General features: G+C 36.4%; 2 protein-coding genes across 9 annotated transcripts in view; both read right to left on the minus strand.

The window, feature by feature from the left end:
- Nucleotides 1–1,551: 1,551 nt before the first annotated feature.
- The window catches only part of SORBS2 (sorbin and SH3 domain containing 2), a 204,180-nt gene continuing 184,503 nt past the window's right edge, over nucleotides 1,552–21,228 (minus strand). For all 8 annotated transcript variants that reach the window (XM_056489226.1, XM_056489219.1, XM_056489223.1 and 5 more), the window contains 7 exons: nucleotides 21,005–21,051; nucleotides 19,589–19,703; nucleotides 19,366–19,494; nucleotides 17,441–17,644; nucleotides 7,162–7,211; nucleotides 4,332–4,438; nucleotides 1,552–3,571 (listed from right to left, as the gene is read on the minus strand). In XM_056489226.1, the coding sequence (XP_056345201.1) occupies nucleotides 3,510–3,571; nucleotides 4,332–4,438; nucleotides 7,162–7,211; nucleotides 17,441–17,644; nucleotides 19,366–19,494; nucleotides 19,589–19,703; nucleotides 21,005–21,051 (714 nt within the window). In that variant the 3' untranslated portion in view covers nucleotides 1,552–3,509. The remainder of the gene's footprint in view (nucleotides 3,572–4,331; nucleotides 4,439–7,161; nucleotides 7,212–17,440; nucleotides 17,645–19,365; nucleotides 19,495–19,588; nucleotides 19,704–21,004; nucleotides 21,052–21,228) is intronic.
- Nucleotides 13,129–15,224, minus strand: LOC130252056 (uncharacterized). The gene has a single exon (XM_056489227.1). The coding sequence runs from the start codon at nucleotides 14,259–14,261 to the stop codon at nucleotides 13,467–13,469; it is 795 nt and encodes a 264-aa protein (XP_056345202.1). The 5' UTR covers nucleotides 14,262–15,224; the 3' UTR covers nucleotides 13,129–13,466.

Genomic DNA, 21,228 nt, shown 5'->3' on the forward strand with positions numbered 1-21,228 from the left:
TAAAAAATCTTTTAGTTTGTTCCCTAAATATTGTAGTTGGGATTTCAGCAGAGTTAGCAGAATTGAGTATATTTGGTTTACCAGGATGTACTTAAATATTTCTCTACTTTTTGACTGAAACATTAAGACTACAATCTTCTCCTGAAGTGTCAATAGCTTGCTATTCTCATTACAATGGCAAATATTTCCCCCTTTTTCATTCACTTTGCAATTAGCAGATGATTCTATTCCACCCCTTGAGCACTCAGGCCCTTAACTATCCAGCATTTCTTTATATTAGTGAGAGTATACTAACTGGTGTTATTAGGCTAGTTTTATAGAAGACTATTAAAGCACAGTACCTGTTTCTGACAGTTCTCACAGGTATCTGGCATAAAGCAGTACTTCAGTGATGTCCTGAATCCCATGCTGGGTCACCCAGCAAACAGAAAGGGCAAACCACACAATGTCTGACTGCTTATGGCAGCATTTGGTTATTGGGTTGTGAGAGGAGATGCATGTGGTTGGTTTAAGCTAAATTAGCAGAGGAAGGGAAGGGTCACTTTAGTCATGCTGACTAAATTAGTCCTTGTCCTAGCTGAAAGCATTCCCAGCACTGACAGTGCTTGTACTGACAAAGGAGCTTCTGCTGGAGTTTTAACAGCAGTCCCTGGGCTTAACCTCCCTGTAGACAGATATCACTTTCAGCTACATATTTATTATTTATTTAGAGATGTTGGTGGCTTTGCATTTTCCAGCCCAGTAATTCTGAAGACAGAACAGCATAAACCAGACTTGAGGAAACAGATGATTCCTGTCCAAATGCAGGTTGCTGTTGTACTGGGTTCTTTAGTGGTAGAAGTACACCATGCACAGCATTTGGGAAGAAGCAGCCTGGCAGGAGTGGCCAGTGTGGTATGGTGAAGAAGGACCAAAGAGCTACTCTGAGGTGCCAGCAATACCTGTGCTACCAGGCAGTGAAAAAACAAATGAAACAAAAAACCAAACACAACCCCCTCCCAAAACCTAGAACCTGCTTTGCTTCTTGTTGCAAGTTTTTGTTTTTTTTTTTTGACGATTGTTCCTTGCCAGGCAGACATGTCCCAAGTGTAAAATGTTTCCCCAAAACCAGTGCTTTCCTTAATTCTCATTCCTGAGCTGTCATTTAACATGGGAGTCCTTGTTTTGTTAAGGATTCTCCTTTTGTTGAAGGATTAGAATGTAGGAACTTTTTGGCACGTATAAAGAGTTTATCCATTGTGTGTTTTACCTTTGTGTTTCTGTGTGAAGGGTGGTTCTGGCAAGAGAAAAATCAGCTTAAACTGGCACACTCTATGCAGAAAGTCCATAATGTTGCTTTTCCATTCAGGTGTTTCAGGGATGACACAGAAGTGCAGCGAGAGCTGTGTGGGCAGTGCTAGTGGCCCGTATCTATAACTGGTGTAGGCTTGATGGGGGTGTGTGTGTGTAAGTACAAGGTGTAACTATTTGCATATAAACTTGAAGAGTTAAGCACTTTGCAATACTTAAGTGGTAAGTACTTGTATTTGGAGAAATGATGGGGGGCAGCAGTTTTGTACTCCAAGCAAAATTTATTAGAAGTCTATTCAAGAAAAAAAACCACAGAGACCTTTTGCTTGTAGGAATTCAAAGTCAGTTACCTGAAAGCCAGGTATGAAAAACCTGCATTTTTCTAAAATCAGATACAGAGTAGAAACAGTACTTTTTAAATATCACAGGCAACAGATATTTAAGTCCTCAATCATAAATGGCATCAAAGATAGTATTAATCTCACAGCAAAGCTGCATGCAGATCTAGTTTAAAATTGAAAGCCTTTGAATATAAAGCTTTTGCCATGAAATCTGCAATAATAAAGGTATGCTGCACAAAGATGTTTCTTTACCTTTACCTTAATGACCTTTCTCAGTAATAAAGACATATGTACATTTAGATTTGGCTGGTAAACCATATTTTAATTAATAAAATTTTGCATAAAATGCTATCTTACAGAATTGCACTATCCAGATGTGCTTATGGTAAACAGAGCAAGAAAAGAAAAACACATTGAAATGTTCTGTATGTGAAGAGGGCAAATAAGAAACTTAATTTTTTAAAAATCAACAACCAAATGGCTCTGTACAAAAACGCAAAATTATGTACAAAATGCTACAGAGACTAGATACATTTTGATAATTTTGATCCTTTACCCATGAAAAATGCAGCAGAAGCTTTTTGCCATCTATAAGGTGCCAAAGGAACCAAATCTGAATTTTTGTTTTTATAAAGCCATAGTCATTATCATCCTGTGCCTTAATTTCATTTGCTATTTAACTTCGCTTATGGAAAATGTATGTTTTCAAACACTTGTTCATTCAGACAAAAAACCAAAACCCAACACCTCTAAAATATATCAGTTTTTAATACTTGTGACTTTTTTTCTGTCTAAATTCCTAAAAAGAATGTGTAACTTGGGTTTCATTAACATACATACACATATATAGTGAAATAAATCAGTACATGATGCTTGTGAATATTTTTCAGGTGGCTATGTTAGGGAAGAAAAAAACCAAAACCCAACAAACCTTTGCACTAACACTGTTCCTGCTTCTTTAATTTCCTGATAAGTAAAAACACTAACCTCTTACACTTTGTGTTGCTTACTATTACAACATTTTGATTACAACCATTTAATATCAGACATCAATAGCAGGTTATTATTGTCTATGCTTACAGCATTGTCTTGCTCTTCCTTAAATCCTCTTTCCCAAGTCTTTGTGCCTTTTGCACTTCTTACCTTTTAACAGAAAACACTACAAATTCACTATAGTTTTTCATTAGGGAAAAAAAAAGAAAAAAGTTTTAGCCAATACCATTGCACCCGTTCAGAACACTTGCAGTTCTTCCATTTTTCACTTTGCTTGCTTGAGATTTTACAATCACTGTGCATTTGTTACAGCATACAAGTGCAGGCAAAAAAATCTATATTATAGTTTGTCATACATTGTAAACCAGTACAATAGGCAAACCCGTGACACAGCAATGTGGAAGCAACAAATGCTGCCAAGCTAATAAGAATGTGTAAAATCAATTTTTTAAAAAATAGTAAACAGCAACTTTCCTCTGTATTACATGCATGCTGAAAAAATCCCACCAGACTTCATGGTAGTACCACAAATGTTCAAACCAAGAATAATTTTTCCCCCATCCCCCCAACCCCCCATGGCAACTCCTCTGTGTACCTGTCATCAGGCTTTTCCTATTGTGTTTCACATGAAAAGACTTTAAAGCAGGGAGTATTTAAATGTTGAAATGATTCCTCTTGTCTCAGAAAAGCTTAGTTATTCACATTGTGGTCGTTGCTGTAATACTGCTGGAACGGTTTGGCGGGTGGGATGGGATGAGGATGAACTAGATGGCCTCTACTGGAGACTGCAAGCAAGAAAACAGAAGGCCAGCGTAGCATGTTTTCTAGCAGCTTTATGCAGATGTGTTGCAGAGATGCAGCATAAATAAGTAGAAAAAAAAAAATTCACAGCCTCTTGACATAGTTTCCAGGGAAAGTACCAAAGAATTTGGTTCTTCTTGAGGTTCCTGAAATTAGAAGCAATAGATGAAAGATGGGAATAACAACAGAAAATCACTATGCAAGCATGGCCTTAAAATTTTTATGTTTAGTATTGCACAAACAGAATGATCTACAGTTCCCAATACTACATAATTTTATTTGTGAGGTTTATGAAAGTGTAACTGCAGGAAGCAAAATACAAATGAAGAGGCATATTTGATTAAATTGTTAGGCCTGATTAAAAGCTGTGCTAAAATTCTTGGTACATAGAAATAAGATAATTTCAACAACATAAAGTCTATTTAAATAATGTGAATTTTTAAAATATTAAGGACTTGTCAGATGATTAAGTTAGCTGCTGTGTGCATGAGGGTTTATGAAATGGTTAAGCCACCATATCTATTGCCTGAAATTGAATGTTATGAAATTGTTGTTTCTTCAGTAATACTTGAGTTTCACAATTGGTCAATGCTGTAGATATATTCATGTGAGAAGGTTTAAGTTACCTGGCCTTTATAAAGAGAGAAGTAATCTGTGTCACAAATGACAGCAAGGCTGTACAATAATCCAGAGACGTGTTAATTTGCATCTATCATTTTTAAAAGGCAAAAGTGCAAAATCACCTGCTAATTTCAGTGGATTTTGGTTGGGATTTCTCCTGATAAAGCCAGGTTCAAGTTTATTACACTAAATGCCAAAAATCAAGTTGTTTAAAAGACACTAGACGAAGAGGGCAGCACAGGTCAGGTGACAAAATAAGAAGAAAGCAACTAAATTAAAACATACCCACAAACCATCCATCATCACATTTTTCCATCACATCAATGACATCTCCCTCTCTGAGCTCCAATTCATCTTCATTCCTAGGAGTATAGTTATATAGAGCCTGAAACCTTAAATAGGACAAATGATGCATTTTAAAAAGAAGTAAGAGTTCCTTGCACTTTTGCTCAAGTAAATGATCTGGTTTAAACATTAAGAAGAAACACTTTTGCAAATAGAGGGGAAAAGCACTTTTTTTTTTGCCCAGTGGACTTGAGGGTAAGAAATAATACCTTAATATGAAATATTAATAATATGAAATAATGAGATAATACCTTAATTAGAAAGGCAAACTCATGAGACACTGAAGACTGGGTTTAAGGGCAAGCCTGATAGCTCTTCAACCAGGTGTTTCAAAAACAGATTTAAAAAAAAAATAATTTAGTGTTATTTTATAGTCCAGTCACCAAACACTGTGGTTCTGCCTTTAAGCTCTGAGAAGCCAGTAACAGCACAAGCAGGGGTACCCAGGACAGCAGCTCTCACACACTGTCACTGTGGCTGGGGGAGCTCCCTGGGCTCTTGAGTGGCTGCACAGATAAGCCATCTCTATCTGAGAGTGAGGGAAAGCCTTGAATCAATTCAGAAGACATATGGATGGAAAGATGGAAACTCAAACAATGCTTCTACACCTGGCCAGGGCTGCAGATTGCAGGATGTAAGGGGGATAAAAGGCAAGAGGTGTGCAATTACTAAATGCATTGTATTCCATTTCTTGACAGCTTTTAAAGTCTTTTGAATTGAAAGAATAAGCTCTCACTAGGAGGAACTGAAGGTCCTTGGGCTGACAGCCCACAGGAAGATTTTTTGCACAAGCCTGTGAGTCCTATAGAGTCAGAATTGACCTTTTTTTCTAAGCAACTATCCCTCAGATATGACTGTCTAAAAAGAAGCTGGGTAAAACTGCAGAAATTGGGAAAAGGATATCGTTTTAATTTCAGATTACTCAAGAAAAATATGCTTACTTATTCATTCTTTTCTCTTAAAACAGTTCACTGAGTTTGAAACCCTAACACCATTATTACACCTTCCCCAGTACTAACAAGACAGCTTGTTCATTGATGTGTTTATCATTCTTGCTAAGTTTTCATGCCTTATATAAGATGTTTACTTTAGTAAAAAATTCTTGCTCCTGAAAGCCCAGTTTGAAAATCCTATATACAGACTGGTGCTAGGTTTAGTTTAATGATGGTCATCTTGAATAAACTACACTTATTTTTCACATTGTCGGTTTGGAGATTAGAAAAGAAAAAATATTCCAAAAAAATCCCCCCAAAAAACAAACAAACAAAAAAACAACCCTTAATTTCTCGTCACTGGAAGTCATCTTCCCAAGCCCCAGAAGTCTGTTTTTATATTTTAATTACACTAACAAAATTGAAAGAGACTGGTTGTATAAGCAATTACCTTTGGTAAATTGTGTAGCAGGAGTAAGAACAACCTGTGCAAAAAACTAAGTGGCAATAATATTTTCTGTTATGCTTATCATCATTCCAGGAAAGTAGAGCTATGATGATATTCAAAAAAATAACTAAATGCAGCTCCAAGGGGGCATGATTTGCAGATGTAATGTGTCATGAATAGGATTCAAGCCAATTACTTACTCAAGTACAGTAACAAGAACTTCCCAATGAGCTCTCTTCGTACTTTAGAAATTGCATCTTAGTAATTTTAAAAAATCCTTTGAAGTAATTCTGTTCTCTTTCTGCTGATCTAAGACTTTCATATATATGAAAACTCTACTAGCATTTACAATATTGAGAGAAAACATTTAAGAGAAAGATGGTTAGTTGGCAATTTAAATATATTTCTGGTTTTAATTTTAGGAATCAGTAATTTCAGTCATGAACTACTTATACTATATTGAACAAAATGAGTTAGACAATTATTGCTTTCTAAACTGAGTGAGTTGCCAGTATGCTCAACAATACTAATGGGAAGTTGTGGTTTTTAAATATCCAAATTATCTAATTATATATCTGTAAATATATTTATATCGGTAAATTTTTGTCCCTCTTTTTTCTCTTCAAATTACTAAGGAAAACTTAAAATTATTTTTAGACAATAAACTTTAGGTACATTTAATGAAAAATATCTAATAGGGCACATGCTGAAGTGCTCTGATGCTAAAGGAAGAATGGCTATTGGTTTCACTGATCACTGAATTAGGACCCAAGTGCAAGACTGGAGGGTGGATCTCGAGACAATCTTGCATTAAACTTGCATTTTAACAGTCAGTACTGAAATATCCCAAGCACTTAAAATGTTTGTCAAAATAAGACTTGAGTTCTAGGTTCTTCTCCAGTTTTCAGAAAAGCTTTTCTTGAACCTTATATTTGAATTGCACTTGTAAATCACACCAAAATTGTGAGCCTCTGTTCCTGTGACTAACATTATCAAGTTACTTTTTCTCTCTTTATTCAGATCCACAACCGTTTCTGAATAGTTGTATGAAGTTGTTAAAGTGGATCAGTTGAATCAGTGTTGAATATGTAATTGTCATTTTGCTGAGATGTAAAAATAGAGAGAATAAAAAAAGATCAAAATCTCTTCTGTAAGTACAGACAATGGAGAACTGCTAAGTTGCCATGTCTGGCTGCACTGAATGTAAAATTGAACAAATAAGGCTTTGCCCTCTGGGACTTTCTTGGATATCTTCCTACATCATGCAGTTATCTATAAATCTGTGAAATCTCTTCATAATTGTACTTGGCAAGTTAAAAAATTATCTGATGACGTGCTGGCTATAGCTTAAATATTAGGTTTTGGTTTAGTAGACAAGAATTATACTTACGGTTCCCCCCCACTGTGTATATTTTCATGAGAAAGCACAGGGCGCTGTGGCTGAAATGAAATGATTTGAAATGTAATAAAGATTTGCAGTTTAAGGTCCAGATAGTTGCATAGGGGTGTAACACATATCTGCTCAAGAGTTCATATTCTACCTTGTGTAAAACCATGGCCCATTCTGCCCCCCTTCCAACTCACAACAAATTCTTAAGAGACATGACAAACAACTGAATCTTGGCACATTTAAAGATCTGATTTTTGGAGGTTGTAATAAAAACTAAACAAAACTGTGAACTTCATCAACAGTCCATTCTATTTATAGTCTAGTACAAAGCTGGAATAGAACACTGCTGCCTCTTCACTGTGAAACAGAAATAATATTAGATGCAACTGATGAACATCATACATTCTTTGGGTGAAATATATTTTTAGATAAGCAGAAATAAAATCTCCTATACACAATGGCAGAATCTAGAATACTCACAGACGAACAACATACCAATTTACATTGCACACACAGAGTACTAACTTGGCAGGCATAACATGCTATGCTTTAACTAATTCTGTTTCATCTCAAGCCATGCAGGCTGTTGGGAGGCAAAGAACAGAAAAAGTTTTTGCAAGAATACATTTAATTGTGTGAATATAACAATTAACACTTCAACAGAAAAAAGTAGTCTGTATTTCCAGTGCAAAGCTTTTTGGAAGGAACTATGTTCCTTCTAAACTGAGCAATAATATTCAATACATCTGGATGCAATGGAAATGAAAAATACTAACCTTATAGAGAAACCATATCCTGCTTAGAAAGTCATTGACTTATACTGATTAGAATCTGGCTGGGGCCAGAAAGTGCAGGAGCAGCTGTTTGGGAAAGCTATTGATACGAGCAGGGATCGTATTCTCTGTTGACTGAGGATGCCCTTTGGTCATGCTGTAGACACAAGTCTGGGAAGCATATCTGTTTTGGGAGTGTGGATATCAAACACTGCTCATAGCACTTTCTTTCATGAATTGAGTAAACTGCAACCTGATCTTTAAGCCATGGAATTTGTCTTATCGCCCCATGGTTCTCTCTTGGTTTGACTATTTCAGTCACTCTTTTATCACACCTGAAGATGATACAGTCTTCCAAGAGAGAAGGTAGCAGTAACCAATCCACAGGCTGATGGCAAAATTTGAATGGAAAAACACAGGATGTAGTTTGTTAGTTTTTTTTCCCCCCTCTTTTCCCTCTCAGCATCTCCAGATGAAATGAGTTAAATTTCTTTTCAGCAGTTTCTATGAATATGTGCAGAAAATATTGTGAACAGTCTGCACCTTACAGTCTACAGAGTATAAGTTTTAAAAGATGCCTAAATATGCAGGCAGATAGATTACATATTTTTTCAAAAATTCATATTATTGAATGCTAGGTAGGAAAGAGATTTTCAAAGTAAAAAAAAATAAAATTGTTATACTCTTTACTGTTTTCCTCCCTTGCTTAACTCTGCTCTGCCAGTGTACAAGGAAGATGGATAATTATTACCATTATATGAAGAATAAACAGTAAGATTGCAAATTAAACAGTCCTCAGTAATCTTCCTTCAATGGCTGTCTTGTCAAGCAAGAGAAGAATAGTCAGAATGCTTTGTATTTAGACTGGAATCTGACCTGATTTGCTGCTAATCTTTCATCAGGTCTGCAACTGAGCTGAACGCCAAAGACAGTCAGAGATGCAAAAGAACTCAGCTGAGGTTAAGCACTTCTCCCATAAACAATGGAAGTGAAAGTCCTAAACAATGCTATAAGTGATTTAATGCTTTGGACAAAATACCAAGCCAGGAAGAAACTGGGTAAGTTAGTATTATCTTCTTTTTCGGCATATGCTTCATAAAAGGTTCTATTAAATTAGCTACTATACAAATAGATAAGAACCAATGTGACTTACGATTTTCAACTCTATGTTATTGCTGCAGAGAAAACAGTCTTGTGATAAAATTACAATCTTAGAGAAGCAGGGTGAAGGAATTGGTGGTATGTCTGAGCAGGGGGACCTTGGCACTTGATCTCTATTTGGATGCGTTCCACAATAATACCCCAGCTGACATCCAGGAGCTTTCTCCCTGTTTTCTTTCCCTAAGCTCTCATTCCCACATACAGTTGCATTGGCTAGACAGGGGACTTACAAAGATTCCTGGTTTTTAACTGCCCCTCAGTTTACTAGACTATCCTGTTTCCTGGGAAATATTGCAGGACCTAATCCCAAAAACATTAGGAGTGTGCAATCAAGTCAATGGTCCCAGTTGTTATGCCTGATTTTCATTTATGATTGATACTGCAGTTGCATATAAAAGTTCTGTAGAGTCTTGAGCATGCAAATTAGGTGCATGATATGTGCTCTTGTAGTTTTGCAATTAAAGTCCTAAATACACTACACATTGACCAATACACTCCTCTTATATATACTGGTTATATACTTATATATACTGGTTACTTGCTGTTCATTTGGAGTAATGTGCAAAATTAAAATAGAACTTAATCCCTTTTTGACAGCTCTCATTCCTAATTGGGCTTTCTGTGAGATGATGTTTGTTTGCTACTACAAGAATCCTGGACCTCCTAGGATTGAATTGTCTTTCTTCATTAATGAAGAAAGCACTGTCCCCTCAATACCTGGAAGCAAACAGAGGCCTGCCAAAAAGCTAAGGCTTTGGAAGTTCTTACACACAAACTGCTTATCTTAAACTAAGATTCAAATTTTTAAAAAGGGAGACACTAGAAAGATGATTACCTAAAATCAGCAGCAACAGCATAGAAAACTATTCACCCCATTACCAGTTTTAAGACCTAAATGTTAAGAAACCAATGCAAAGGACAATTAAATCCTAAACTGAAAGTAAAACATAAGCCATAAATTCTCATTCTCATATTGTTTAGGTTGAGGGTGGGGTTTTTGTGTTTGTTTGACTTTTTGTCTTGAGTGTTTTTTTTTCTTTCCCCTTTTTCATAATGTAGATTACTTTCTTGAGCAAAATCCATGCAAACTCTAAAACAACCTGACCTTTGGCTAGGTGAAAATATTAGATTTTTGTTACAGTTATGTTACAGATAAGAAGTGAAAGGTTAAAGAATATAAAAATCTGGAATGCTTGGATAAAGAGGGCAGTACTGAGTGAAAAAATATAGCAGGAGGAAAATATTTTGAAAAGAAGGACATGGATTCACAAACAAAAGTTCAGTCTGTATACATGCAAAAGCCTGCAATGGAGAATAAATTTTTGACTCTTAGAGCTGTAATTTTAATAAAGCTAGACTAACTATAAAGTACAAGACTAAATATAAACACCTTGTAGCACTGGAAATACCATGCAGTACTGCAGAGGTACAGTAGACTAATGGGTTTTTATAAAAAGTTCAGGCACACACAGACCTGTTGCTTTTACTCAGTCATAGCACAGAAGCACAACAGGAAGGAAACACAACATACTGATAGTACTGAGACACTTGGGTAAAAGCAAAATACTGAAAGACTAGACACTGAGCTCCTTGTCCATGGAAAAGCTGGTATTGCACACTGGGCATCCAGTACCATACCCTGTGTGAATAGCTGTGACCTCTGACAGGTGAGCTGCAGAATCTCTTAGTCATCACTGGGCTACGAGGAGGTTTACCCATAACAAATAGCTCCCTCTTTAAATTAGCCTAGAAGAACCACAAAAACTTTGTCAAGTGAGAGTTTAAGAATGAAGCATCATGGGATTTTTGTTGCTTCATTCATACATGCAAACCAGACATGCTTTTCCTGGTAACAAAAAGCCACTGTTACAGCTAGAAGGAAGGGTACTATTAGTATACAGTATTTTAATTACTACCACTGTATTTTTTTTCCCCAAGGGTTTCCTGCTCTGGCACACGCCCTTACATGTTACAATTATATATGTATATATACATATGTATGTATTTTTAAATTCACAAAAGTTACTGAAGTATCAGTATACAGTGTCAAGAAGATATATTCCTTCTATTTATTTTCATCTCAGATTAGCACAGCTTGGTCAAATAAGGGCAAAGAATATAAAGGTCACCTAAAAAGAATTTCAGAGTAGATGAAGAATGTTCTTAATTTTTCTGGTCAGGCTAAGCAAAAGAACCAAAAGCACTCTACTGACTGCTACATTATTAAAAGTTGCAGAAATAAGTGCAGTACTCTGTTCTACCCCTTCTTTGAGGTGGATTAAACCTAAGCCCATGACAGAATCATGCCCTGAAAAGAAACCTTATGTCTCCTCCTTACTTCAGAAAAAAACAAGAGATCTGTTGATCTTAAGAGATCTTTAAGTCCTTTATACCTGTGTTTTCTGTGAATGCATATTGTAAAATGGGTAGATCTAAAGGAAAAAAAAAAAAAAAAAAGAAAAAACAAAGAAGGAGCGTATTTATGATTTAGATGTAATGATGCAATGACCACTTTTCCAGGATAGTTTCTCCTTACACAACTTTTTCTCCTTTTCATAAGCAGATGTATCCTCTGGAAGTCAGCACTGCAAATTAACTTTGTCTTCCTAGAGCAAGTTTTCATTTTTCTGCCACAGAATTTCAATGCTGACACAAACTGTAGTCCTGACGAAGGAATAATCTTTGTCCAGTCCTTGACTAATAGAATTGGTATTTAGAACATGACACTCTGCAGTGGTGCTTTCCTGTAAAATTTATGACTTTCCTCCCAGGCTTTGGATTGAAATTGAAAGCAAAAACACAAATGTTATCTAGTTTCTGCATATTTGAATACAGTTCTGTTTCATTCAATTAACTGTCCTCGTATGGCCTGAAACTGAGTTGAAGGCTTTCTGCTTTCCTGTCATTGATATCTCCTTAAAGTATTTAATTGTATCATAATGGTTACAGTTTTACCTTGTGTTTAATTTACAAAAGGCCTATCAATCCTCCATTTCTTATGCTAATTAATATTAGTAGAGAAAGCAGTGAGTCTGAGATCAAACTTGGTGTTAGCCTTGCAGTTATTTAATAGGCACGAAGGTTTACAACAATCCATATCAAGAGGTGCAGTTACCTTTAACTGTGGTGAGTCTTCCTCCTGCTGGTGTAAGGGTTTAGAGAGGAGAGGAGGTGAGAGGGAAGCAGTAGACAGGGATATTGTAGGAACCGAGTGGGAAGTAGGTGCCTTGGCAGAGGGAAATGGAAGATTAGAAGGAAGATGTAAAAAAGGATCAGTCTCCTGATGTTTCGGCAGAAAGCAGAGCTCACTTAAACGTTTAAGAAATATGAGAAGTAGCTGTGCTATAAAACTGTTACAAAATTAGCTGAGGGATGTCAAATGCTCAGTAAGGGGACATGTAACTAACCCGAACAATCACAAATCTCATGCTAATTTTATTATTAGTCATCTACTTTCCTGGAAGAAATTTCTTGCCTCAGAAACGATTAGAAGTTGCCATTTGTGACCATGGGCTCCACCCCCTATTCTTAAGTTTTTTGCCAGTATTTTTCAGGTCATTTAAGGGTAGAGGTAGCCTGAAAAATGTAAATAGTTTAACATTTGGCCTAAAACATATTGTCCTAAGCATCTGACTTGCATGCTGACAGCCAAACCAACTACCTGAATGGCCTGTCAAAGTAAGTGCCAGACAGAAAAAAGATCTATGCCTGCAAACCACACAAACTGTGTAGTTATATTGTGGCATTTAATGGCCAACACACATTTGGGATAGTTCAGTGATGCACTGTCCCAAAGAGGATCTGGGGAGGGCTTCAGGAGGAAGCATTTGTCTAAGTGCCAACCACAATCTGATCTGTTACTGTTAGCCAGATTCTCGTAACAGAGCCTGCTATAAATACATCAGCTGGTGAGCTGACATGCGGAGCACAAACCACAGAGTCCATGCAGGAGGCACATGTCCCTCCCTTTGGAGCCTGCTGACAGCATTTGCTTGCTGAAGCCTCTCTCAAAAGGCCCCTTTTCCCCTAGTGAGGGAAATGGCTCACTGGCTTTTCACATCAGAAACTCCTCGGCAAACAATAAGGACAGGAGGGAAAGGACCAGCACAGTTGATACATCATAGAAGTTACAATGGTGCATATGCCTCCTTCTGAAAAGGGGCTGCCCCCTAATGATGACAATTTTTAATCATAGAATCACAGAATGGTTTGGGTGGGAAGGGACCTCAAAGATCCATCAGCTTGCTCAGAGCTCAATTTTATCAAATGCAGTTACATAAAAGTGTGCCTGTGCACAATACAAACGTGAATACAAGGCAGAGAATAATTATAGTAAGTTATCTAAACACAAGAAGTCAAGGTTGTCAGAAATTAAAATACCTTATCAATATCTGGTGAAGTATATCCTTCATAACAATCCACGGAATCTTCTCCACTTGCTATTGGGAATTCTAAATTGTCATGTATCAGATCCTCCTCTATATACAGTCTAGTCAGTTCTTCTGTTGTGTCTTGTGCTTCTCCAGAGCAATCTGATTCTTGAGGTTCTGACTGATCCTCTCTATTAAGTGATAGGTCTGCAGTACAGATTTCCTCTTCCTTTTCAGCACTTCCAGCTAGCACACTGGACAAGGAACCTTCTTCATATGGCGAAGGGATGTTATGGATAGCGCCATGTTCACCTTCTCTTGTAGTATCTGACAAATCTCTAGGTACTTCAATAACTAAAGGGTCAATTATGCCTTCTAAGTCTTTATCTTTTCCTGACTTGGTATTGTTGCTGGCATGCTTATATGCTATGTCATGAGATAAGCTGGCTGAAGATGAGACAGAGGGAGATAGAAGAAAGGACAGAGGAAGAGCTGTAGGAGAGCTGAGAAACACCTCTGTATTTGGCATAAAGTGACCATCCTTAACATGGTGAATGCTTTTACCTGGGGAGATTGCTACAGTTTGGGAGGTTGCTAATGCCAAAGAATTGAGTTCTTCTAAGTCACAAAGAAAACTATCTGGAACTGGTGAAGGTGAAAACCCAACAGTCCTTGAGACCAAGTCACTAGAGTCAGCCTGGAGAATCTTTTGATCAATGTGTGACCAAGACGAGGAAAGTTGTCTGGAAAGTGGGGTCAGTGCTTGGGAAGGCAACTTCAAAAACAAGAAAAACATGGGAATTGAAATAGATAAGCATGACAGAGAATTAGGACATGAGTAAGCTAGAAAAGAAAAATGTCTGTGCCATCATCTGGATTACAGGGTAGAATTTCAGTGACCATGGGTGTCTGAAATCACTACTACATGAATCAGAACAGCAGGAAAGGCATTTGAAACATGAAACTATCAGGTTCTGGCTTAGAGCATAAATGTCAAACATGAAGACAGATCTGAATCATTACATTCATGAAGGCAACTGCATTTGATCTGCTAAAGTTATGTTACTTATGGTACTCTGTTAGTGAGCCTGTCACAGGTTATTAAATCATACAATTAATATTAATGAAATTTTCCCAAACCATTAGCCTTATTTTGAAAATAGGAGTTTCAGAAGTACACTTCAGGCATCATTAAATACTTCTTTCCAAGTATAACAACTGAGGTAATTTCTAATTATTAAAATGTTAATACTTCTATTTTTACTTAGTACTTCTGAGTAAATGTTTAAGAAACATCTTTAATACATTGCATACTTTTATTAAGGCATGAGCAGCTACAGAATGAATTCATTTTTCAAGATTTACCCTATTAGTTCAAAATGATGTCAGCATTTGTGAAAGGTACATTCAGTTCAAACTGGACATAGGCAGTCAACAATGCTTTTAAAACAGTGACAGCACAGTACACAACAGTATGCTTTGAGTACCGTTACACAATATTGATTGAAGTGTCCTTCTGGTAAAACAAATGTCCTTTTCTAAGAATGAGAGACTGGTGAGTCAAACGTACACAGCATCAGTAGATATCCATTGCTTCAGTAAATACTGAAAATGCATTTTTGTTACTATTAATCCTCAAAATTAAAACTGAGCAAAAAGTATTTTGATCTCATCATTACAACTATCCAAAATAATTAGATGTACACCTCTAAGTTATCTGGACTACTACAGATTTTAATTATTAATGTAGTAGAGAAAAATAATTAACGTTGCAGAACAGAGAGGTTAGTTTACTTACCTTCTGTTTGAGTTTTATATTATAGTTAGACAAACCTTTGTTACAGACTCTTCTGTACCAAAGTAAACAGTGTAGACTGATACAATGCAGTCTGCTAAAGCAGAACTAGGCTATTACAGAAATACTCAGTCTCTTTCTCTCATCATTCCTCTTAAGTAAGAGCCCCTAACCTGTGGTTTTAAGGTCAATAATACTGCTGAGGAGACTTCACCATTTTTACTTTCCCATGGGTATAAGGTGCACTAGATCTAAAGATGTAGATGGATTAGGCCAAGTTACAGAGAGAAAAACTTGCTCATAATGTGTATTGCTTATTTATTTTATTGCCATTGGGCCAGAGAAGTTTAATGCAATTGTTCTAGCAACAAGGAGTGCTTTGTGGTAAAAAACTCCAAAGGAATCAGGAAAGTGGTATCAGAAAGTATGGCAAACTCTAGAACACTTCAGGACTGAATAAATTCTTCTAGGTAGCCAGGAACAACATGTCTTCTTCATGGTATTGCCATTTCTGAATACAGCTGAATCATGAAAGATGTCTGTTTAAGAGTCTCAGTGGAAGGTGGTTTTATTTTTTTTTTAACCTGATTATTGCATAAGTATCCTATGTTAAAAAGAAGGCAAATTTCCTTCACTCATGACTACTTTAGCAATAACTAACTTAATAATAGTGGCAGGATGGTTTTGTAATATGGATGCAAATGCTCTGAAGCATCACCTGTGCTCAGCAAGGGCTATGGAGCTTTAGCAGGATACCTTAAGAGAAAAACCTGCTCCATAGAAAACAGGGAGAGGCATCTCTGGAATATGGAGCACTTAAACTGCCTCATAGTCTTGACTTGCCTTCAGGACCCTCTGGATTCCTGTAATAATAAGGGGCCCTAGCTTATGAATACCAGCTTCAGAATTTGATGTTACTTGAACAGTTTTGTGGGAATAGAAGAGATAGGATCTAGTTCTCTGTTGTGACATATTCTGGAAAACCAGACAAGACCTTGCTGTTCTAGCAACTGTCCCAAACCAACTAATGCTTAGTAATAAGAAGTATTTTCAGAGGGTATGTTGTCTATAAATGACATCTTTTGGTAGCTTTTTACAGCCCCAAAGTAGTAAGTAAATGTGGAACTTATTTCAAAGTCGAAGCATATGGATGATCACCAAGTACGGAAGTAGATATAAGTAGAAAAGGGGACAAAACCAAATGAAACTTGGATTAATAGCAGGACAAAGAAGTTTATAATTACACACAAAACCCACTGCCAATGCTGAAGAGATAAACAGCAAAGGTAAAGAGGAAGATCTACAAGTTTCCACCTTGAGTGTTAAAAATAATTGATAACGTATTAATTCTAAATACATTTTGTATGCAGAAACTTTCTTAGTTTTTATAACTGCTGGTAATGTTATGTTGTTCCCTGCACAGGTGAGTGCAAAGCCTCACAAGTAAAGGATAAACCAGAATATTAAGAACCTTTCTGCAGCATCCTGTAGTATGATTTGTACTGGTTATCTAGACTAGGAAGGAAAACAATTTGGAAGCTACAATACATATTTGGTGTGAAAAATATACAACCATGAAGGTCTGAACTCAAGTTCATTAACAAGGTGATGACAACATGTCACTATTAAATGAAATAATACTGTCAGTTTGTACCACTGCAAAGAATGTAACAACAGCCTCCTCCTAGACTGCGAATGGCAAAAGAAGGAAGGTTTTGGTACAGAATAACTGGCTGTTCTCCTTTGCTTCAAAAGGTACAGAACTGGTCTTGGCAAGCTGTGTCCTGCAAGCTTTTGGAACCGTAGCCTTTAGGACAGCTGTGTTATGGAAATGTCTTCACATTTAGAAGTCTGCTAGACATACCCTTAAGGCTCAAATTATTGCTAAGATTCCCAAATAAATTTTCCTCTATTGGCTTGACTTTTCTGCCCAAAGTTGGCCTGTCTCTACTAAAAATAATTAATAGCCAATGAAGAAAAGAGCATAAACCCTGGGAGAATATGAGACACATTTGTCTATTAAAAATAATTTATTAACAACATAGCAATGCAATTATACCTGTGCAAGAAGGAAAATGTTGTGTACTTACTACCTAAGTTATGTATAATGTTAACAAAAAAAATTACACGTCCTTCTAAACCCACTCTAGGGGTGGCAGCTAACATCAGAAAATCCTTACCTTAGTGGAACTTAATTGATGTATTCTGTCACTAGAATAGCTTTGGGGTATTGGAGGGTCAGGATAGTCATCAACACTTTTTGATGGATTCTTTTTGATGACTTCTACATAGGAAACAGGGAAGATGCCTTGCTTGTTGGTTCCTGGTATTTTACCTTCATACCAGTTTTGATCAACTCGCTTAAGAAGAATTACTCTGTCTCCCTGAAATGCATTATGAAAATGAGTTATCAGAACATACATTGAAAGTTAATTTTGTACATAACAGGTATTATTTTAACACATAATAGTATCTTCCCTACAGTGCTGTTTCCTATCAGTCTTGAGCCTCATCTCCATTTTCCCATTTTCCTCCCACTGATAATAGCCATATATAAAACTACCATCCCAGTGAAATGAGGGGTTAGGCATGGATTGAATATGCTGTTCTTTTATCTGAGGGGCATCTGATATAGTCCTCTCTTCTTGCTTGGGAGATTAACATTAACAATTTTCTTTGGAACATAACCTGTTTTAATTGTTGGCCAAACTACTAGCTGATGCCCCAACTCTAGTATGCAACAGTGACTGCTATGCCCATTTTTTATTAAGAGTGTAAAAGTTAAACAATGAAATCCATGCAAGTGCTTTATTATCAGTAAAATTGGAATAAGTAAAGGTAGAAAACTAAAAAGTGTGAGTCTGTTGAAAATATGAGAGAAAGAAAGTGCTCTTCCTATGTAAAATGGGCAGGGCCTCACTGTTCTTAGAGACTGTAGAAATTGAAATGGAAAACATCAACTTTATAGTCAAACGTTTTACTTAATGAGCTACATTTGGTTTACATGATGTTCTTTTCACCATATCTTTCTGAAACAAATCCTTGCCTATTAGTTTTGTATTCTCTTGGGTTTCTTAAATTTAGTTTCTGTAGTTGATGTGGAGTTCACTACAATTGTCTTTAGTGAGATGGAACAAAGGAAAACCAGTGCAAATCAACTTTTCAAACAAACCAAAATTGGGCTGTCAAGATTATGATCGCCACAATGAACACAAAAGCTAATTTTAGAAAGAAATAAGACATCGAATTACCCCCAGTTTGTCATTTCTCTAAGTTCCTATTCCTGGTGGCTTTTTTTAGACCTCTCTGACTTTAACGAATTTCAAATAAGTAAAAAGCACCCATTATTTTCAGTAATGCTGGATTAGGCTTTAGGTAAGCAACAAAACATCTCTATCCTTACTTTTTGTTCAAAATAAAAACAAACCACTGAAAAGCTTCTATGAACTCTAATGCTTTAAAAAAAAAAAGAAGTAAGGGGCAGAACCCAGTGGATGAGAAGTACACACTACTTACAACTAAGCATTTAATATCTGCAACAATAAAGTTTATCTACAGTATTAATATTCAAGTGTCTAACAAACTTCAGAAATTAAACAGTTATTTTGCTCATGTGCAATGCAGTATAGCCACCAGAATATGCATAGGAAAAATAATAGAACATTATAAACAGGGAACTGTTATTAAATTAAATATTTACATTCACAAAAATATCTCAGGCTTTTTTTTGGGTATATTTCATTTTCTATAATTTTCTATTTATTCTGCATTAAAATCATTACTATAATAATTGTGACAGCCAGGAATAATAATTTTAAAAAGGAATAGATAATTGAAGTGAAAACTCAAAATTTAGCTGGGCAGTTAGCAGATGATTGCATATGCTACTCTACCACAGTCCAAATTAAAGGCACAACACATTTACAGTATTTGCAGGTAGCTGAGACAGACTGCAAGCCAACAGGCTATTTTGGTAAGAGTTTCCTACCATGGCATTGCTTTGTGCATTGCAAATCTTGAGTGCAGAGTATTTACCAATGTATTGATTCTGTGTAGCAGGAGACATTATAATGGTATTTTGATGGAAGACAGTTCTCAACTGTACCTTTCTAAGTGATAATTCCACATTTGTGTCTGCGCTGAAATTATATTTGGCAACAGCTTCTCCAATCTCTCCAATCTGTGCAGGGGGAGGTGGCCTGGCAGGCTGTGCTTTTTCTGGGGGAGAAAGTTTCTAAGGAAAAAGAAAAAGCAGATTTTCATCATTCTTGTGTGGTTTGTGGATCTGTTATCCAAATTAATTAAAGGAATTAAAACAAAGAACAAACCTCAACATAAGAAATTGGGAATATTCCAACTCTTCCATGGTGCTCACCCTCATACCAGTTTTGATCAATTTTCCTGAGGATATAGACAGTATCTCCTTTCTTAAAGGACAGCTCTCTGTAACAAATTTATTTATATCAGATGTTTATAGCTTTACATTTAACTCTTCTCCCTGCATGGTTCCTGAGATCTTTACAGTTTGGAACTGAAACAGAATGTAACAGCTAAACATTTGAAGAAAAAGCATCACAGCTGTGGTACATTTACCAGTTGATCACACCATAGAAAATCAAATGAGACACATTTATGAACCCCATGCAGTGTCTATAGGTTACAAAGGCCTGGTTTACATTGTGATTCCAAGGAAGTATTGCTAGTTACCACCATAGAACTTAGTATGATGTCTGCATGCAAGTATGATATCTTTTGGATCACCTGTATAAGTACTGCTTTTATGACAGGCATCAGAGGGGTACTTGGTGTGTTCTTTATGATTTCAGTAGGGAATTTACAGAGTGTATTCCACATCTTTATGGCCTACCACTACCTTCCTGCAGCATAACAGCTTGGTGTGCTTCTGCTCTACACATTTTTTTTTCATTTCAGCCATTCAGAAGCATGAAGAACACAGGATTACGTTCTCACCATTTCTTGATACTCAAAGACTGTGATATGTTAAATGTTGGATACCAAAAAATCATTCACTTTTAAAATCATTAAGAATATTTTCAGATCCTGGTTTGGAAGTTCTTTGCTGTATCATCCATTTGGCTTTTCAAGAGCTAATGTGCTGCTCTTTCAGATTTCAGTTGTGAGTTTTGTCCTGACACAGCTAATGTAATTCTAGTGTCAATGTTTGGTCATATCTAAAGATTGCTTAAATGTCTTTGATCATTGGAACAACAGCAGAAATGAATTGCAGACATTCTACTTTGACTCTCTCATCTCGTAAATCAGTGGTTCCCAATCATTTGTTATGGACCACTGGTTTTTGTGTTGGTATGTGGCATTTCACATCCTGCAGAAAGCCTGTGTATGTAAAGACAGACAGAAAAAAGCTGAAGTATTATACAGACTTTTGATAAACTCATTATCTATGACAGTAATTTAAGCAATTTATCCTCTGTCACCTAAATGTAGGTGCACAACAAAGAGCATGCAGTGTGTGCTCTAGAAGGCTGAAGATGCACAGCTATTCAGGTGTTCAAACAGATACAATGGAGAATACAATAATTTAAGATAATTTTATTACAAAGTAACTTCTCACACAATTTGTTAATCCAGGGACTGCTGTGACAGCAAGCAGGGTCCTCCTGTCCATGGCATTCGCTGTTGAAACTGGCTCAAACACCACTTAAGTGGTAGACAGAGTTTGCTTGAATTACAAATTCTTAAATGAACACAAGTCTAGTACTTACTTAGATGTTTGAGCTTTAAAGTCATATACAGCTCTAGCTGGCAGTTTCTGAAAAACAGGCAAAGTGATTAATACATTCAGGTAGTACTACCTATATGATAAATGTGTTTCAGTTTTTAAAAGGTGACCAAGATCCAAAGAGAATAAGCTGAGCTTCACAGTGGTTCTTGAAGAAATAGGCAATTAAATAAACAGCTTTCTTTTTCAAGGTGGTTAGATGTTTGG

The sequence above is a fragment of the Oenanthe melanoleuca genome, chromosome 4 (genome assembly GCF_029582105.1).
Source record: "Oenanthe melanoleuca isolate GR-GAL-2019-014 chromosome 4, OMel1.0, whole genome shotgun sequence".
Taxonomy (NCBI): domain Eukaryota; kingdom Metazoa; phylum Chordata; class Aves; order Passeriformes; family Muscicapidae; genus Oenanthe; species Oenanthe melanoleuca.

What these genes read in the sequence shown, in the direction of transcription:
- LOC130252056 (XM_056489227.1), bottom strand. Translation starts at nt 14,261, where the DNA reads ATGTTTTTCTTGTTTTTGAAGTTGCCTTCCCAAGCACTGACCCCACTT.